Source organism: Aspergillus fumigatus, chromosome 5 (genome assembly GCF_000002655.1).
Source record: "Aspergillus fumigatus Af293 chromosome 5, whole genome shotgun sequence".
Taxonomy (NCBI): Eukaryota; Fungi; Ascomycota; class Eurotiomycetes; order Eurotiales; family Aspergillaceae; genus Aspergillus; species Aspergillus fumigatus.
The window spans coordinates 2051276-2069186 of NC_007198.1; the positions used below are offsets into that span (position 1 = coordinate 2051276).

The following is a 17911-nucleotide window of genomic DNA, read 5'->3' on the forward strand; positions in this document are numbered from 1 at the left end:
ACATTTTCATGTCCCCGCCGAATTATGTCTTCGTTCCATCCGGCCGCGGCTTTGAAAACCAATCACAGCGCTTGTGCCCCTCCATCTCCCCAGTAAGTTTCCAGCATAAATCTGCCAATCTGCAAAAACGCCGCTTTGTGGGCGGTTTCCCGCGGACTTGGGCCTACAACCGTCAGGAACAGCTGGAAACGCCAAGGATTGGCTTTTACGAAAAACTCTCTCGCCATTGTATTTGTGGTAATATCAGATGGTCTCGAACTGACCTTACATTACCTTAGTAATCCAGCATCTGATGTCCCTATCAGGTGCAATGTTGAGTAGGAGTGATGAGACCCAACAACCATGATACCAGGGGACTAAAGCTTAGTCCTTCGGGCTTCATAGTGGTCCTGAATGACGAGAAATGACTGCTACGGAAGATATGGGCATTATATTCGTTGCATGATAGCTACCTTCCCCTTGGGATGCGAATGTCATTCATCGATCAACAGCTCACGCCGTCCTTCTCTCATTAGTAAACATGGCATCTCACAGTAACATCCTCTTCTGAGATCGTGAAATTGATGCAATACTGCTGGTCAGACAGACAAGTAATAAGCATCAACCCCTGAAGATCTAAGTAGAGTCGCCTCATCTCCGAATACCGTTAGCTAGAAGCTGACCGCCCATTGACGTCACAACAATGTCTCTCCCTCTCCGCATGCCAACGCGAACACTCATTTTATTCAACAAGGATCCTGACTCCCAACCCATCTGTACGGTATACACATCTAGACCATCAATCCGTCATAACTGTACAACTTCACCTCACAGAGACGAAAACATGGCATCCGGTCTTCTAAGCGGTTTCGCTCGAACCTCCACCGTCCTCGGTGTCGGTCTCGGCCTGTCCCTCACCCTACACCCCTTGTCCCCGTTCCGTGCTTCCCCAATGCAATGTCAATACTCCGCGCCCTACTACAGAGTCGACTCGCAAACCAGCTCGGAATCCGGCTGGACACTCGACCGCAATGACCCGGCCATTGCCAAACAGGGGCGGACCGGCCCCCGCACGGCGTCCGGTATCCTGACCGCTTCCAATATGCGCCAGGTGAGCTTGGGCAGTGTGCTTGGGCTTGTAGTGGGGGTGGGATTGAGGGCGTTTTCGAGAGCATTGGTCGTGCTGCTCGGAATGGGGATTGTTCTAGTTGAGGTATGCGGATCCTGCAGACATTGTGTTACTGGTGTTGTAGATGGTGCTAACAGGAGGCGGGATGTAGTGGGCAGCTTCGAAAGGGTACAATATCCTCCCTGTTCGGACGATACAGAAGTATGTCAAGTCGGTGGATGTGCAGAAGGCTGTGACGCAGCATATGCCGTTCAAGATGAGTTTCGGGGCCACGATGGCACTGGCTGCGTTTGCGCAGTTCTAAATGCAAGGACAAACATATCGGACAACCGAAGTTTTCTTGACCGGACACGCGTTGTGTAAAATACTCAGGAACAGAAAATTAGACCGCTTGGTGTTTGAGCAGAGCCTTCGAAATGGGCTTCATCAGTTATGTCCCTCAATTGTGATATACAGTGCTATACAGGGTATCATGAGTTATGCAAGGACACCACATTATATCTTATCTCATCCATCACCCTAATACCAGGTCTTCCAGGAGCCCCTCCATTTCTTCTCGCGACAAGGGTACTCCTAGTATTTCCATTCCGCCCGAGTCCATCCGCGATGTGATCATCTGATGGTCATGGAATTCCTTTAACAGTGTTCGGAACATCATCTCGGACGATGCAATGAACTCCTCGGCAGCCTTCTGGTAGAGCATGCGGAATTCAATGCCCATCTCATCGTTGACCCCGTTTTCTCTTCCTGCATGGCCGTTCATCTCATCATCCGAATTGTGATCTTCGTCCATCATACACAGCAGTTCAGTGAGAAGCAATCGATAGAGATTCCGCGCGTTCTCCGGAAGACTCTTCAACACGAAGCCAACACCATCTTTACCGCCAATTCGACGGCCCTTGCGCCCAAGCAGGTTGTGAACCTCTTCCACAACATCAAACTCGGTATCGAAAGCGGCAAATGTTGTGCAGTCGTGGAAAACGAAATTGAAATGATCTCGAAGGCTGATATCCCACATCAGCAAAAAATTCGGAGTGTCTGCGGTGGCAAGCAAATGGATCTTTGGGGTCGCAGCCAACCGCGCAAGGAGGGCTTGGTTCGTTGCCCGGCGGAGGAGAGGGGCGTCGATCGCATTGATCAGCACGGTGATTGGTTTCTGAGATGGTCGAGACTTGAGGCTAGACTGCAACAATTCTAATACCTCTAGTGGCTGGGACCCCATTTTCGATGGAATGTCTGCACCCAGAACAGCGGTCACAATGGTGGCGAAGATAGACCTAATTGACAGGTTCGCAGTATGACCGTTCACGACGACTACAGAGGGAGGCGAGGCGCCGTGTCTCTGGTAGAGCCAGTCTGCAAAATTATTAAGAAGCTGACGCTTCGAGCCGTAACCGTAGAGGCAGATGTTGAAGCCTTGATTGAACTCAAAATCCCACTGCGGAAAGGACCGACAATGCAGGTCCAGCAGAAAGTTCTTCTCCTTCTGGCAAGGGTCCGTATATCCGGCCAACTTCTCGAAATACTCCTCGTGCGTCAGGAGATTCATTTTATTGAGCGTGTTATTTGACGTTCGCGGAGGGCCGGCTCTATTCTGGAAGAAATACCGCTCATGTGCCGGCAATTCTCCCTCGGGAGTAGGTGAGCGCTTGTTTTTTGCACCTTTCGGCCTCCCTGCACGACGTTTCGGCGTCGCCGCTGTCTTGCCATCGGCTGCCTCTTTCGTGGTGCCTTCGACTGTTGCGATGACACCGTCGCTATCCTCTATAGCAGTCTCAGGCGCGTCGCCCTCATCTTCCAGAATCTCCTCTGCTAAACGGTCAGCCCCGTCCCAGATCTCATCTTCATCCTGCTCCAACAACAAGCGAGCGCTTTTCTTCTTCGCAGATCGGTCGGCATTTCGTGCTCGGTTTGGCGTAGAAAAAGCCGTCGCTTTTGTGGGTGTTGAGAAGAGAGCTTTTGCCTTTGATCTATGCGTAGGAGTTTTCAGGCCCGATTCCTTGAGTGCTGCGGGAGTTGGTGAGCTTGGTTTCTGCGGTGTTGACTTGATCCGTTTCGAGGGCGTCATGTCGGGGGATCGGTTCGCGTCCGCATTTTCATTTGTAGAGCTATTGATGACTGCGGTTGTTCTCTGCCTCTTCGGCGCCGAGGCACGACGCTCGCCATCGTCCGAATCTGGTTGCTTTCGTTTCATTTAGTAAGAAGTGTACGCATCCCCTGCAAAAGACAAACGGAGATCAAGTACCATTCAAGCGCAGCAAAGGCTTCGATTGATCCGAGAAAGGGAGAACCAAAGGCCAGGAAGCAAGGGATAGATCGCAGATGTAGAGGTATGTTGAGCTTGAATAATGAGTTTTGTGTCTTTGGGCGCGTCTGGAACGCGACAAAACGAAGCCAGCAGCGGGGACTGTTTCTCCGACTCCCGCGATATCGGATCTCCCTCGTCAACAGTAAATCTAAGAGGAGATTACCTCACAATCTTGCTGGGACTAGGGTTTCTGACCTGTTCAGAGCTTAACAGGGGCTGCTTCTGTTATCTATCTCGGCATTGGAGTCGATACTAGCTGGACACGCAAAACTTTGACGTTCCAATTACCTGAGTCACTTGTGAGTCATTTTTGGCCTCCGATACTACGGAGTATATCTTCCCGCATCTCCATTCATCATACTCCCATTAAACAGCAATTGAGTGGAGTTGCGCTTTCCGGAACTGTTGCTGATACGTTTAAGGCGGTTTTTGAAGATATTCATGGTTTCTCCGGCTCAGCCCGCGGCCGCAATGGCTGCTTTCGCCAGAATGGCGAAGGGCCAAGTGCGCAACTACTCTGCCCCTCTGGACATGGCCATTCCCGCCTCCAAGCAGAAGTACATCCCGTCCTCTGGATCCTATCCAAAGGGATTCCTCGTCTCCGGTACCCATGTTGGTGTCAAGGCCTCCAACACCAAGTTCCCGGACCTGGCATTGATCTCCTCCGAAACCCCATGCTCTGCTGCTGCTGTTTTCACCACCAACAAGTTCCAAGCGGCACCTGTTCAAGTCAGCAAGAAGACCCTTGAGAGCCGCCAGGGACAAGGCATCCGATCGGTGGTCATCAACTCTGGCTGCGCCAATGCAGTCACCGGTAAGGGAGGTCTGGAGGATGCAGTGAACATGGGCAAGAAGGTGGACGAGTGCAACGGACTCAGCGAGCCCAGCACAATCGTCATGAGCACTGGCGTTATTGGACAACGGTACATTCCTCTTCCTCTTCCACAGCCCCCCCCCGGCGCCCGCACACACACACACACACACACAAAGCTATGAAAGCCTGACTAGTCATGACTTGCCAGACTTCCTATCTCCAAGATCCTCAACAAAATCCCCACGGCACACGAGAACCTCGCATCCACGCACGACGCCTGGCTCACCACCGCCCGCGCCATCTGTACAACAGACACCTTTCCCAAGCTGCTCTCGCGAACCTTCGCCCTCCCCTCGTCCCCCGGCCGCACCTACAGCCTCGCCGGCATGACCAAAGGCGCCGGCATGATCCACCCGAACATGGCCACCCTCCTCGGCGTCCTCTGCACCGACGCCCCCATCGACCCCTCGGCCCTGCAGTCCCTCCTCACGCATGCTGTCTCGCGCTCCTTCAACTCCATCTCCGTCGACGGCGACACAAGCACAAACGACACGGTCGCCATCCTTGCCAACGGCGCCGCCGGCGGTGCCCCCATCAGTTCCCCCGCCTCGGACGACTACACCGCCATGCAGGAAATCCTCACCTCGTTCGCGCAGTCGCTCTCGCAGCTCGTCGTCCGCGACGGCGAAGGCGCCACCAAGTTCGTCACCGTCCGCGTCCAGAACTCCCCGGACTACGAGTCCGCCCGTCTCATCGCGTCCACCATCGCTCGGTCCCCGCTCGTCAAGACCGCCCTCTACGGCCGCGACGCAAACTGGGGCCGTATCCTCTGCGCAATCGGGTACACGCAGGGCGTGGCCCCGGGAACAGTCGTCCCTGAGCGTACGAGCGTCAGCTTCAAGCCTGTGGATGGGAGTCCTGTGCTCAAGCTGCTAGTTAACGGTGAGCCGGAACAAGTCGATGAGGAACGCGCCAGTGTCATTCTTCAGGAGGAGGATCTGGAGATTGTCGTTGACTTGGGTGGTGGTGAGAAGGGTGAGCAGGGTCTAGGTGGTGAAGAGGCTGTCTACTGGTTCTGCGATTTCAGCCACGAGTACGTGACTATCAATGGGGATTATAGGACTTGATTGAGCCAAAGGACATGTACCGCGGCACGAGTTATTGTGATACATTCGTATATATACCCCACTATTCAACAACCCAGACCGTTCTCTGCTAATTTCCCATGCCTCTTATATGTAAATGTCTAAGTAGCCAGATCTCTTTTATTTTCTAAATATGGTTACAAACTGAATGGAACGCTATGTACAGTTGTGGCTCTCTTACTTGACGGAAAAAAGTCCCAGGATGCAAGAACTCCCAACTCTGACAGCAATACAATCATCCATGCAATTTCCTGATATTTCCGTCGTAGATTCCAGCCACAACAGCGCATCCATCCAGAAATCAACAATGAATCAATGGAAAATCGATAAAAATTCAGATTCCTTTCTCATGCTTAGCAAGGCAGCCCCTGCTTAGTTACCGGGAACAAGGCCCTTGAGGCCCGACCCGATATCGCCTTCACGAGCAGCAATTTCAAAGTAGCCGTAGATGATACTAGATAGCGATTGCGTTAGTGACAGAATTACAACAATGATTGGCAATGGATCTACTCACGTCACGGCAAGGAGGATACCAGTACCGCTGCCAAGGGCGCCGAGCAGGTCGGAGGTGACGGAGAGGGCACCAATGCAGGCACCACCAAAGGCGGCAGCAGTAGGAATGATTCTCTTAAGCTCCTTATACATGCTCTGTTCGCGGTGGCCGGCCATTACAAGACCCTGGTCCTTCAGCTGCTTGGCGACATCGCGAGGGGCAGAGCCAGAGACCTCAATCCAGGTCTTGGAGAAGAGGGCGCAGGCAACCAGCATGAAAGTGATGTATACAGCCGTGTGAATGGGGTCAAGGAGAGCCTCCTTGAAGTTGAGGGGAGGGGACATGTAGTAAGCGATACCCGAAGCAGCGTGAAGCTGGGCAGAGCCATCGCGGGGTTCCCAAACACCAAGGAGTCTGACGAGGAGGTTGTCGGAGAAACGCGAGTACAGCATCTGGCTAACGAGGAAGATGTTGGAGCACAGAGCAGACTGCAGCATGATGGGCATGTTGGAGGTGTAGAACAGGCGGACGGGGTAGGAGCCACGCATGCCACGCTGGCGGGAGGACTTGACGGGGATCTCAACACGGAAGCCCTGGAGGTAGATGACAGCAGCGAAGACGAGAAGAGTAGCCAGCAGGTTCATGATATTAGGCAAATTCTGACGGTAGAAAGCTTCGCGCAGAGCACGCTGTTTGTCGGGCCAGGTCAAGAGCAGGTGGAAGAGAGCAATGATGGCACCCTCAAACTCGGGGCCACGGCCAGTGTTGATGGTAGTGGGGGAGAAGGCCTTCCAGACGATCGATTCGCAGATGTTGGTGGCAATGAACAGCGAGATGCCGCTTCCAAGACCGTATCCCTTCTGGAGCAGCTCATCCAGGAGGATGACAACCAGACCCGCGACAACAAGCTGAACGATCAACAGAACACAAATGCCAGCACCAAGGTCACTGGGCTGGCCGTAGAGTCCAGTCAACACGTAGACACAAGCCTGGCCGAAGGACAGGATGATGGCGAAAAGCTTCTGGGCGGTCTGGTAAAGTTCGCGATCGGTCTTGAGGTCAAGGTTGACATCGATGAGGTGCGTTCCAGCGAGGAGCTATGACAGTGACCAATTGGTCAGCTGCTGGACTGTTTCCGAGCATCAGAAGCAAAGGCAACTGGAACATACCTGGAAAACCATGCCAGAGGAGATGATAGGGGTGATACCCAGCTCCATCAGGGTACCACGGTTACTGGCCAGCATCATACGCAGCCAGTACAGGGGATCCGAGGTGTCGGATGAGACAATGCCGTAAAGAGGCATCTGACTCATGACCAAGAAGATCAACAATGTTAACTGCCACAGACAGTCAGCGATTCAGTTCCCCGTTCGCGGCTCCATCCCAAAGAGCAAACATACCCCCGTCCACATCAACTTCTGGTTGAAGGGCACCTTGGTCTCGGGAGCTGCCACCTCCGGCAGGAGGGGCGTGAAGGGCTTGATTAGATCAAGAAATCGAACTACATGTCAAACACCAGTCAATATGGATCAATTGGCCTGAAAACGAGAGCTATCGCGATAGGCAATGCGATCGTGTGCAGAGACAACTCACGTCCGCTCATGGTGGCTATCGACCTCTCCTGTCACCAAAACAATAATGAGGTGGAGAAAAGAAAAGTGAAAATGAAGCTGGAGCTATGAAGCCAGCTGAAGGAGCGAAAGGTATTTGAAAAAGAATTACCTACGAAGAAGGAGAAGAGAAAAGAAGAAGGGAGGGGGAAACACTGGAATTATTACACACAAGGAGGGAAGAGGTCAGGTCGAGGAGGTTTGGTTTGGGGCAGAGAGCACTAAGACCAAGACAGTAGACGCCTCGCTGGCCACTTTACTGTCTCCAGCCACGCTAACCCCGTTGAGGCCACCTGGTCTTCCCCGTCAATACCACTCCACATATCTAATTCATGGCGAGGAAATGTCGATGTTACTACGTACTATGCTGATACGCAGATGAATCATTGTAGATGCATTAACCTGCAGTTCATGGATTCAACTTGACGTTGAGGGATATGCCACACCGTTCACTTGGAATCCCTCATAAGCCCAACTCAAGCCACATACATTTCGTCACTTAAGGTCCTTTGACTGGTATCTTTCTAGTGCGCTCGCTAACTTTTGATGTGCTGTTTCCCTCATCAAGGGGTTCGATTGAAGTAGTATATGTGTATCAACCAGATTAGTGGCATAGAAGGGGTGGGATATCCAGATATCCTAGCTCGCAAACTCCATGACACAGTCTGGCGCTAAATCAAGATCCAACAAGACTCAGACAATCATCAACAACCAGTTCGAGCTCGCTCAGCCGTAGCTTTAAGCCCCTATTCTCCTCCTTAATGACGCCGAGGACGCCCCACGCCTCGGAGGCGGGAATCCCATGGCAGATATTACATTTAGACGTGGACGTGTGACCCATCCACGAACTAGTGATACCCGTAGAGGCAAGTCCCTTCAGCACGCGATCGTACGTAGACTGACGCACCGGTGGCGCCTGAGCCGGTTTCAACTCTTTTGCGCTCGGCTGTATAGGGGTCGACGTAGGGACAGATAGAGCAATTTGAGATATGTTCGGCGACGGTGGGATCGTTGACGTCGGGGATTCGAGGCCATCCCGGCGAGAGAAGATACTTTCTGCGAGACTTTCGTCGCCAGAGTCGAAGCCTGAATCGCTCGTATAAGTGCCATTGCTGGCTCGCTTCAAACTGCGTTTTGGTGTCTGCAATTCAGCCCCGACGTCGGAAAGGCTCTCTTCATCGCTCGACCGAACCAGCATCACGCTGCGACGACGCGCGTCGTCTTCTCGCCGGCGCAGTTGTCTTTCCTGCTCGAGCTCCTCAGCCATTGCCTTCATGGCCTTCTCCTGCTGGAGGACTTTCTCCGCCATACCATCGAGCTGGACCTTCAGGTGTCCAACCCGTGTTCGAGTCTCCTCCAGTTCTTCCTGCTTTTCGTTCTTGTCCGCCAGGGCTTCGTGCAGGGCAAAAGTCCTTTCCTTGTAGGCTGCCTGCAGCCGTCTAAGGAGGTTATCGGCGTTGGTTCGTAAGGCACTGAACGCTTCTTGTCCGTCGAGGTCCAGTGACTCTGGTGGGAACAAGGCAGCAGTTATGTCCATATTAAGAATCTCATCATCTGCGGGTTCGGGGAGCTGCGGTCGGCCCTCTCCCTGGCGCTTGAATGCAAAGAAGTTGAACGGATTCGTCGATGTAACTTGTTTGAGTGGCGAAGAGGCCCGCTTTGATGCACGATTCAAAAATGCTCCAGAGGGTGCCAATCCCAGGGCATCCTGGTGCGCCGACTGGGGCACCATGGTCAAATTCACCGGCTCCGACTTGCCCTGAAACCAACCCGACAAGAGTCTCGCGCCTACTTCGAGTGTCTTTCTAGTAGAATTCTCCAACGCCGAACTCGAGGACCTGTCTCCGTCGACTAAGTCTTCGTATGTTTTGGGCTGGTCTGCAAAGAGCTGCTTGACCGAGAGGTGGGGTTGCCGGCGAATAATCTCAGTGTTTGCCCGACGGTGAGAAGGCGTATGTGCAGAGGTAAGACGGTTTCTCTCCGGCAGTGGGGTTAATGTATCGGTGATCTGTGATGACAGGTTTGGCAGAGTGTCCACCGCGTTGTCGTGGGAGGGCGGTATATCTTTGTCGGGCTGGCGGCGGTTATCCTGAGCAACAGAAGAAGTTGGAATTGAGGTAGGTTCGAGGTTGTCAGTGGCGACAGCAGTCGAGCCTGGCATCGATGAGTGATCACAGTTCTGGAGCATTGTGGAGGTCAAGTTTTGACTGGCCACTGGTCACTGGGTGATAGGGAATATGACCAGGAATGGTACAGGTATGCAAGCGTTTGCACCACTTGGACAACGGCTGGAATGCCACGTCGATAATTGCTTGTTCAGTCCAATGATACACGGTTACCCACGTCAACCATTGAAGCAGAAAAGAGAAATAACGACGGACAGATTCGACTACGGAGTACTCTGTACTCAAGCCCGTCACATATGGCCGAGAACTCTGCGTAAAGGCGGGGAGATGTCGGTAAAACGGTACAGCAAAGATAATATGAGCCACCTAGAGAACCTGAACGCTCAGATTCAAGGGAAACGAGTCAATGCAGCCTTAAGGAAACTCAGAAAAAGAAGGTAGCCAGAGTAATTAGTCTAGGCTGGAGGATAGGCGATGATCACAACGCCAAGCGATAGGAATCAGGAGAACACACGTGCTCCCTGTGAGGTCCAAGAGGAGACTAGACAATCAGAGGAAGAGCTAGTATCGATAAACGATAGTTTAGATAACTGTAGCCTTTCGAAGTACGGAGTAGTCTTTTTGACGTCGAATCTGTTAGATTACTGAAACATCCAGTAGTCGTTTTGTCTCTTGTTGAGCATGCAAGTGTGCGGCTATTTTGATGCCACTTCCCCCCTAAATTTTGACAGCGACCGCGGATTTCGCGAGGCTGGGGGATTTAGCGCCGATGGAGAATAACAATTAAGAGATGAAAATAAACCTCAGACTTGCCCAGAATTGCCCTCCGCAGATCACCGAAAATGCGGTGGCTGGGGAAGGGAACAGCTTCCCTCCTGCTCCACAAGATAACCTATTGACTCCCAGATTTATTTGACCCTTTATCTCAAGCCGCGTGGACTGAGCCACTTTTTTTGCCTCTTCCAGGACATATCGTTTTACGTTGAGCGTATGACGACCACCTTTTTTGTCGTTGATGGGACGATGTGGCGACGTAATGAATATTACCATATAGTCAATGTCGTAAATGAGACGATGGCTGGTACTCTTCTTCATGGCTCAGATGTGCGCCTTATCCACGCTGGGAGCCGAGATTGTCCAAAAAACGTACTGACGATGTCACATACTCTGCAGTTTCGCTCATTTTGATAGAGGCTGGGCATTTCTATGATAACCATGGATAATGGATGTCATCTTTGGAGATCCATGGGTGCCACTTAGTGGTTCCCCTGGCACTAAATTACTGCCGCTCTCAGCAGATGCGAAGCTTGGTCGTTGATCCATCTTTCCGCATTTCTCGGATAGGCCATGGTTCAGTCGCGAAATTTAACTGATTTCCCCAGTATCGCGCTTCTGTGGATGCTCAATGCTTGATGATCACGCGCCATAATCATTCCCAGGACGCCCTGTAAGGTTTCCACAAAATCCCCATTTTAAAGCGGTCACCAACACCAGGATTACATTGCTCCTTCTTTGCTTCTCTGCTACTTGTGGGCTGGGACTTGAGCAGTCTGTCTTGCCGATAGAAGCATCTTCCTGTCGGAAATTTGAGGGAGCTCTTAGGTGCATTACAAGCAGAGGTCTTCTACATGACAGCTCGTTGCTTTCCATCTTTACTTACATGTATAAAGCAACTTAATCTCTCGTCCCATTCTTGTCGCGGATTGAAGACTCTGCGTTACTTCGAGTACGATCAATTTCCTAGTGATACCCCGAAGTCCAGAGGTTCCTGTCCGAGCCCTCTCCGAGAGGCCGCCAGTTCTGAAACGATATACCCTCGTGTCAGTAACCGGAAAATGAAAGGCAGCTGACCATGCAAAGGGAGAGGCTTAATATAGTGCTGTATGTGCAATAACTGATGAGTACACACGAGGCCGCATTCCTGTGAGTGGCGCTGTAAGTTTCCACGCGCAACCGGGTCAAACTGGTGTGATGACCTTGTTGACCAGGCGGCGCGCTATCGCGACTGCGAGTTGCGACAGCTATTCGATGGGGATAGCTGTGGCATACTCAGGAGGCCAAATTAGAGTCAAGGTTCCTCGGGTTGCGTCCTTGTTTGCTTCCCTGGGTCGTGTCAATCATGACGATATACGATGCATATGCAGCCCAGATGGGCGATCTGCATTCTTAACATGTCATACCCTCATTTAACGGTTAATTCTCAGTTCAATTCCCCATTCAACATGTTTGATAAAGGTTGTCTGTATGTAGGCAACGGTGGCGTTTGTTCCTGACGAGAATCGAAGCTGCACTTCGCATCAATGAATGGCTAGGCAAAGAGTACCGTCATGCAAACACTGGCAGCATTCTGTCTGATAGCTGACATCAGCAGCACCGCTCTGGTTATTCTCCTGACGGTTCCTGCTATTCGAACCTTACTCGAGTCTGCAGTGAGGCGCTTTCATGGATTGAACCGGTATCTTTGCGAATTCTACGTCGACCAGGATGGAGAAGCGAACAGAGCGTCGATTGCCGCGACCAAGAAGAAGTTTGAGAGGATGTTCATTACTGTCGCTGTCATCGGCGGGGGTATAACAGCTTCAACGCGGGCAGTTGTGCTTGGAGCAATGTTTTCCTTCAACATTTGGGCACAGATCGTTCACTGGGTGAGTAACTTCTGTCTATGTCCACGTATGCTCGTTTCTAATGACCATCGTCGCTAGATCCTTCAACTCGTTCAATCAACTGCCCTTGTCATGGAAAATTCGCCCACAACTCGGTACTCTTTAGGATGGAAGCAAGCACTCAGTGCTTCAGTCACCATCACTAGCCTTGCATGGGAGCTGTTCGCAAGACACAAGACTGGCCTTTTGGATGATTTCCACTCTTATATAATAGGTGTTGAAATTGGTGCAGCGACACTGATCGTGATCATAAGCCTCTCGCTGCCTCGACGTCCGGATGTATACCGACATGGAACCCTGGTTGATAGAGAGCTTACTACGTCCTTTCTTGGACGCATGACGTTCAGTTGGGCTAGTCACCTTATTCAACAGATTTCTCGCAAAAGCGGCGAAGACATTGGCAATCTGCCGGAGTTGGATTTCGACACTCGAGCAGAAAACCTTCAAGGATCTTTCGTACAATCACACGCTAAGGCTGCATGCCATGGAAAGAGCAGGACACCCTTATGGAAAGTTCTTGTGTTTTCGAATCGCCGACATCTCCTGTTCCAACTTGCTCTTTCAGTCCCGGCGAGCTTCCTTGCGTTCGGGCCCCATCTTTCCCTTCTTCGAATTCTTCAGATTCTCGAGAAACGCTCTGGGGCGAACGAAGATGCTACTGCAGATCTTTGGTTCTGGGCGTTGGCATTGGGGATATGTACAAGTCTATCTGCGTGGCTTGAGGCTTGGATTGGTTGGATTGCTTCTAATAAGATTGCTATTAGAGTGTACGAACAGCTCTCTGCTGTCATGTTCCACAAGGCCTTGCACTCGATAGCACCGAGTCAGGACGATGTGAAGGGCAGCGGGGAAGAAGACTGTGCTCAAGGTACACAAGTTGCTGTGAATCTTGTCGCTGTGGATGTGCCACGAATCGCTGGAATTGCAACTTTCCTCTACAGCTTTGTTCTAGCGCCGATGAAACTTGGAGCCGCCTGTGGGCTCCTGCAGCACGTCCTTGGCTGGAAGAGCCTCTTGGCGGGAATAACTACTTTAGCCCTCCTCATGCTTCTGAATCATGCCTGTATGGCTAGATATACTCTGGCAGGGAAAAATCTGATGGCCTGTCGTGACCGCAAAATCATCGCTTTGACGGAGGCCCTTCGTGGTATACGACAGATTAAGTTCTCTGCGGCCGAGGATAGGTGGGAAGAACAGCTGAACCAACTCAGGGATGCAGAATTGCTTGCCCAGGCGACCAGCTTTCGGTGGAATGTGACATGTTTCTCCCTTTGGGTTCTGGCCCCGATCCTTCTATCGGTAGCATCTCTCTCCGTCTACACTATCAGCCATGGAGAGCTTACGGCATCTGTTGCCTTTACCGCGATTTCTGCTCTTACTTCGATCGAGAATGCTTTGTCTACTCTTCCAGAGCTGATTACAAACGCAACGGATGCCTTGATCAGCATGAAGCGCATTGCTAACTTTCTGGACGCCCCTGAAAGAAACTCCTCTACAGTACTACTATCGCCCAGCATCCGCTTCGACAATGCCACAGTCGCCTGGCCAGATAGTACTCAAACCAGCGATGTTTCGCCAGGAACACGCTTTGTGCTGCGGAACTTGACTGTCCACTTTCCTGAACATGGATTGAGCCTTGTGTGTGGCCGAACGGGCTCTGGCAAAAGCTTGTTGCTTTCTGCGATACTTGGCGAATGCGAAATTCTGGAAGGTATAGTCAAAAGGCCATCAATTAGAAGCATGTACAAGCGTCCTGGACCCGGAGAAGATTGGATAATAGACTCTGCCACAGCTTATGTTGCTCAGACTCCGTGGGTAGAAGCAGCTACGATCCGCCAGAACATCTTGTTCGGAATGCCGTTCAATGGGGAACGGTATAAAAAAGTTCTCTTCGCATGTGCTTTAGTCCGAGATCTGCAAATGCTGGAAGGTGGTGACCTCACTGAAGTCGGACCCAATGGAGTGAATCTGAGTGGCGGCCAGAAAGCACGCATCTCTCTAGCTCGTGCTCTTTACAGCCGCGCGGGCATCATAATCATGGACGACATCTTCAGTGCAGTTGATGTTCACACCGCGCAACATCTGTATGAGCATGCTCTAACCGGCGAACTTGCAACTCGCCGCACTAGGATCCTCGTCACGCATCATGTGCGACTCTGTCTACCGCGGGTGGACTACGTGGCCTATTTAGACAGCGGGAATCTCATATTCGCTGCATCTTTGACTCAGATGCGACACAGCAGCGTACTCGAGGAGCTTCTCCGCAGTCAGTTCGACGTGGATAATACAGCAGCTGTGTATGAGATTCCCGAAGCATCGGCGTCCCAGGACCGTTTGGCATGCTTCAACGAAAGATGTCAAAGCTGCCCGGCAGATCTTCGGTTAGCACAGCATCCAATTGTTTCTAAACGTCCGAGAAATTTCATCGAGGAGGAATCCCTTGAAAAGGGGGCCATTCCCTTGAGCGTCTTTCGTCGATACATCCAGAAATGCGGCGGACTGCGGGCATGGGTCGTGCTGGCTCTCTGCTTTGCCACATATACTGGCCTGGCGCTCGGAAAAGTAAGCTTCCCCTGATGATATATTGATCTGGATTTAAATACTTTTTTGAAACGTTGATTTGACCTTTCAATAGGGCCGGTGGCTGGGCTTATGGAGTGGGCAAAGAAGTTCACTGTTGGCCTCGTCTGGGGTATCACCTGAGCTACAGCTCTACCTAGGAGTATACATCGCTCTGTCGGTCATTGTTTGGATAGTAGGCTCATTGAGGTCCTACCTTGCACTCACCGCATCGCTTCAAGCTTCGCGATGCCTTTTCAGCCAAGTATTGCACGTTGTCTTCCGAGCACCACTTCGTTGGCTGGACACTGTGCCGTTAGGCCGTATTTTGAACCGATTTACGGCGGACTTCAACATGATTGACTCACGTCTGGGGTTCGATATAACGCTTCTGTTAGGTGAGGGCATGCAAGCGCTAGGCGCCGTCATTGCTGGAATACTAGTCAGTCCTGTCATCATCGTTTCCTCTGGAATTGTAGCGTGGGTGTGCGGCTGGTACGCGAGCCAGTATCTGACCGCGGCACGACAATTGAAACGTCTTGAAAGTATAAGCCGAAGCCCCATCTATGAGCTGCTTTCTTCCTCACTTAGCGGGCTCTGGACGATCCGTTCCTATCAAAGGGTTGATTCATTCATCAATAGAATGCATGGACTGATCGATCGACATGCTCGTGTCTATTGGAATCTTTGCCTCTTGAATCATTGGCTGAATCTCCGTGTCAGCATGAGCGGTGCTCTGTTTACGACTGCAGCGGCTATGACGTTCACTCTCCTGCAAGATCTGAAAGCGTCATCAACCGGTTTCGCGATCAGTTTTATCATTCAGCTGAGCGCAGCGCTTGCCATGGCGATCAGAATGTATGTCATGTTCGACTTGGACATGAATTGCGTGGAAAGAGTGTTGGAGTACTCTGAGATCAAGACAGAACGATACGATGGCCAAGATGCCCCGGCTGCATGGCCGTCCAAAGGCCGTTTGCAAGTCGAAAATCTATCGGTGGCCTACGCGCCTAACCACCCATTGGTTCTCCGCGGTGTAAGCTTTGCAGCCGAGCCTAATGAACGAATCGGGATAGTAGGTCGCACCGGAGCGGGCAAGTCGTCGCTGGCGTTGGCTCTATTTCGGTTTCTCGAAGCTCAGGAAGGGCGCATTCTCATCGATGACGTCGACATCAGCCAGATCAAGCTCCATCATCTGCGTCCTCGAATGGGTATTATCCCGCAAGATCCGACACTGTTTGCCGGCACGATCCGGTCCAACCTCGATCCTTTCCACGAGCATGATGACAGCGATTTGCTTGCTGTTTTGGATCGCGTTCAATGGTTAGCACAATATGGTAGCACGTCCTCGACGGAGAGAGAAACAGCGGCTAAAGCGCCCAGCTGGCAGTCATCATCTCCGGAATCTTTGCAAGAAAAGACACACATGTCTCCCCTCGACACTCGTGTCGCCGAGGGAGGATCGAACCTTTCGCAGGGCCAGCGGCAACTGCTCTGCCTAGCTCGTGCCATGCTTACTGCACCCAAGATCCTTGTGCTGGATGAAGCCACATCGGCCGTAGATACTGCTACTGACAAGGTGATCCAGAAGTCTATCCGCTCCGGCTTTGGGCAAGGGTCAACAACGATGCTTGTGATTGCGCATCGTATCAGTACCGTCGCTGACTTTGATCGGATTCTGGTGCTCGACGCAGGTAAAGTGGTAGAATTCGCTTCTCCACGGGCTCTCATGCAGCTAAAGAACGGGGTATTCCGGCGAATGGTGGAAGAGGATGGAGAGAGCGAGCATCTAAAACGGGTGATATTTCGCAATGTCTGAACGTAATGCACACTTACATAGTTATCTACATTGTAGCAGTCTCCTAGTTGATATAGAACCATTTGATCTCTGGAAAAATAAAAGTTTAAGGTGATGCGACCATTAAGTGTTTTGGGAGGACAGGCTGTAAACTGCGCGAGCGAGCTCCATTGTCATTGAATCTTCTCCGCAGTGAGTCCGCAGTCCGCACCTGTTTTCGCTTTACAATCATCTCACAAAGAACCACCACCACAAAGACCAAGCACAGCATGGCACCCCCAGCTGTAACCGCATTGCAGCATCTCTCCAATGCCCTCGCAACTCCCGAGCAATTATCTAGCTCCTCGTCGTCCATTGATGGCGTCACTCCCGACCTAGAGGCATCTCTCCGATTTGCGGGCGCGCAGCTTACCCACGCAGCTGGCATCCTGCTACGTCTGTCGCAGGACATCATTGCGCAGGCCATCGTGACTTATACTCGCTTTTGGATCGGCCCTGAAGGGGGAAGCATGCGTATTTATTCAGTGAAGGTTTGTCCGCTAAGGTTCAATTGCTGTATCCTCGTAGCTAACTAGATTCACTCTCCAGGACGTCTCCGCCGCAGCTCTGTATCTGACCGCGAAGCTTTCATTCCAGCCAACCTCACCTCGATCGGTCCTCAACGTCTACAACTTCCTCTTGTCCAAAGACGCGTCTCCACTATGGTTCGTCAATCCTAGAGGGGTAACAGATAAGCCCGCCCCGGAAACGTACGTTCTCTCCGAAGGAGGCTACCAGAGGCAGCGCGCCGTCCTCCTCCGAATCGAATCGGTCATTCTTCGCACACTGGGCTTCAACACACATGTCGCCCTACCGCATACAGTCGCCCTGACGTACCTGCAGACCCTCGGCGTTTCTTCATCAGATGTAGCCCGGAGGGTATTCGAGCACTTGAATGGGTCTCTGTTGTCGCCGCAATTACTCTACGTCACACACCAACCGAATGCGCTTGCTGTCGCGGCCATATACCTCGCTGCTCGGGAAAAGGGCGTAAAGCTGGTGGATGGGGAGTGGTGGGAGGTCTTTGACGTCGATCGGGAGGAGCTGGGGTTCTTGGTTGTGGCTATGGGGAGCTTGGAAGGATTTGCAAGGGCGGAGCTCGACAAATGGAAGACGCGGACGGTGCCGATGAATGTGGAGGAATTAGAAGCTGAGATTGAACGACGCAGGATGATGGAGGAGGGCGAGTGAGGTCCTGAAACGACAGCTCTGACATCGTGTCAGGGTTTATCCAACTCGATCAATAGA

The 17911-nt window shown here is 51.9% G+C and overlaps 7 protein-coding genes across 7 annotated transcripts; 4 read left to right on the top strand and 3 right to left on the bottom strand.

Annotated features, from left to right (window-relative positions):
* Nucleotides 1-349: 349 nt before the first annotated feature.
* AFUA_5G08100 (uncharacterized protein) lies at nucleotides 350-1412 on the top strand (the record flags this gene model as incomplete). The annotated part of the gene is made up of 2 exons (XM_748733.2): nucleotides 350-1192; nucleotides 1260-1412. Exons 1-2 carry the CDS (start codon nucleotides 683-685, stop codon nucleotides 1410-1412), a joined length of 663 nt encoding a protein of 220 aa, XP_753826.2. The 5' UTR covers nucleotides 350-682.
* Nucleotides 1413-1622: 210 nt separating this feature from the next.
* On the bottom strand, nucleotides 1623-3302 carry AFUA_5G08110 (origin recognition complex subunit 2; the record flags this gene model as incomplete). The annotated part of the gene is made up of 1 exon (XM_748732.1): nucleotides 1623-3302. The coding sequence occupies one exon, from the start codon at nucleotides 3300-3302 to the stop codon at nucleotides 1623-1625; it is 1680 nt and encodes a 559-aa protein (XP_753825.1).
* Nucleotides 3303-3857: 555 nt separating this feature from the next.
* argJ (bifunctional ornithine acetyltransferase/N-acetylglutamate synthase) lies at nucleotides 3858-5357 on the top strand (the record flags this gene model as incomplete). Its single annotated transcript, XM_748731.1, has 2 exons — nucleotides 3858-4339; nucleotides 4439-5357. 2 exons carry the CDS (start codon nucleotides 3858-3860, stop codon nucleotides 5355-5357), a joined length of 1401 nt encoding a protein of 466 aa, XP_753824.1.
* A 390-nt stretch (nucleotides 5358-5747) lies between these two features.
* Nucleotides 5748-7749, bottom strand: AFUA_5G08130 (translocon subunit SEC61; the record flags this gene model as incomplete). The annotated part of the gene is made up of 5 exons (XM_748730.2): nucleotides 7462-7749; nucleotides 7269-7369; nucleotides 7038-7205; nucleotides 5890-6965; nucleotides 5748-5829 (listed from the first exon to the last, which is right to left on the bottom strand). The coding sequence occupies exons 1-5, from the start codon at nucleotides 7469-7471 to the stop codon at nucleotides 5748-5750; spliced, it is 1437 nt and encodes a 478-aa protein (XP_753823.1). The 5' UTR covers nucleotides 7472-7749.
* A 405-nt stretch (nucleotides 7750-8154) lies between these two features.
* On the bottom strand, nucleotides 8155-9666 carry AFUA_5G08140 (uncharacterized protein; the record flags this gene model as incomplete). Its single annotated transcript, XM_748729.1, has 1 exon — nucleotides 8155-9666. The coding sequence occupies one exon, from the start codon at nucleotides 9664-9666 to the stop codon at nucleotides 8155-8157; it is 1512 nt and encodes a 503-aa protein (XP_753822.1).
* Nucleotides 9667-10474: 808 nt separating this feature from the next.
* AFUA_5G08150 (putative ABC bile acid transporter) lies at nucleotides 10475-16806 on the top strand. Its single transcript, XM_748728.2, has 4 exons — nucleotides 10475-10708; nucleotides 10778-12249; nucleotides 12307-14829; nucleotides 14903-16806. The coding sequence occupies exons 2-4, from the start codon at nucleotides 11932-11934 to the stop codon at nucleotides 16643-16645; spliced, it is 4584 nt and encodes a 1527-aa protein (XP_753821.1). The 5' UTR covers nucleotides 10475-10708; nucleotides 10778-11931; the 3' UTR covers nucleotides 16646-16806.
* An 87-nt stretch (nucleotides 16807-16893) lies between these two features.
* On the top strand, nucleotides 16894-17854 carry AFUA_5G08160 (putative cyclin; the record flags this gene model as incomplete). The annotated part of the gene is made up of 2 exons (XM_748727.1): nucleotides 16894-17154; nucleotides 17213-17854. 2 exons carry the CDS (start codon nucleotides 16894-16896, stop codon nucleotides 17852-17854), a joined length of 903 nt encoding a protein of 300 aa, XP_753820.1.
* Between the last annotated feature and the right edge of the window lie 57 nt (nucleotides 17855-17911).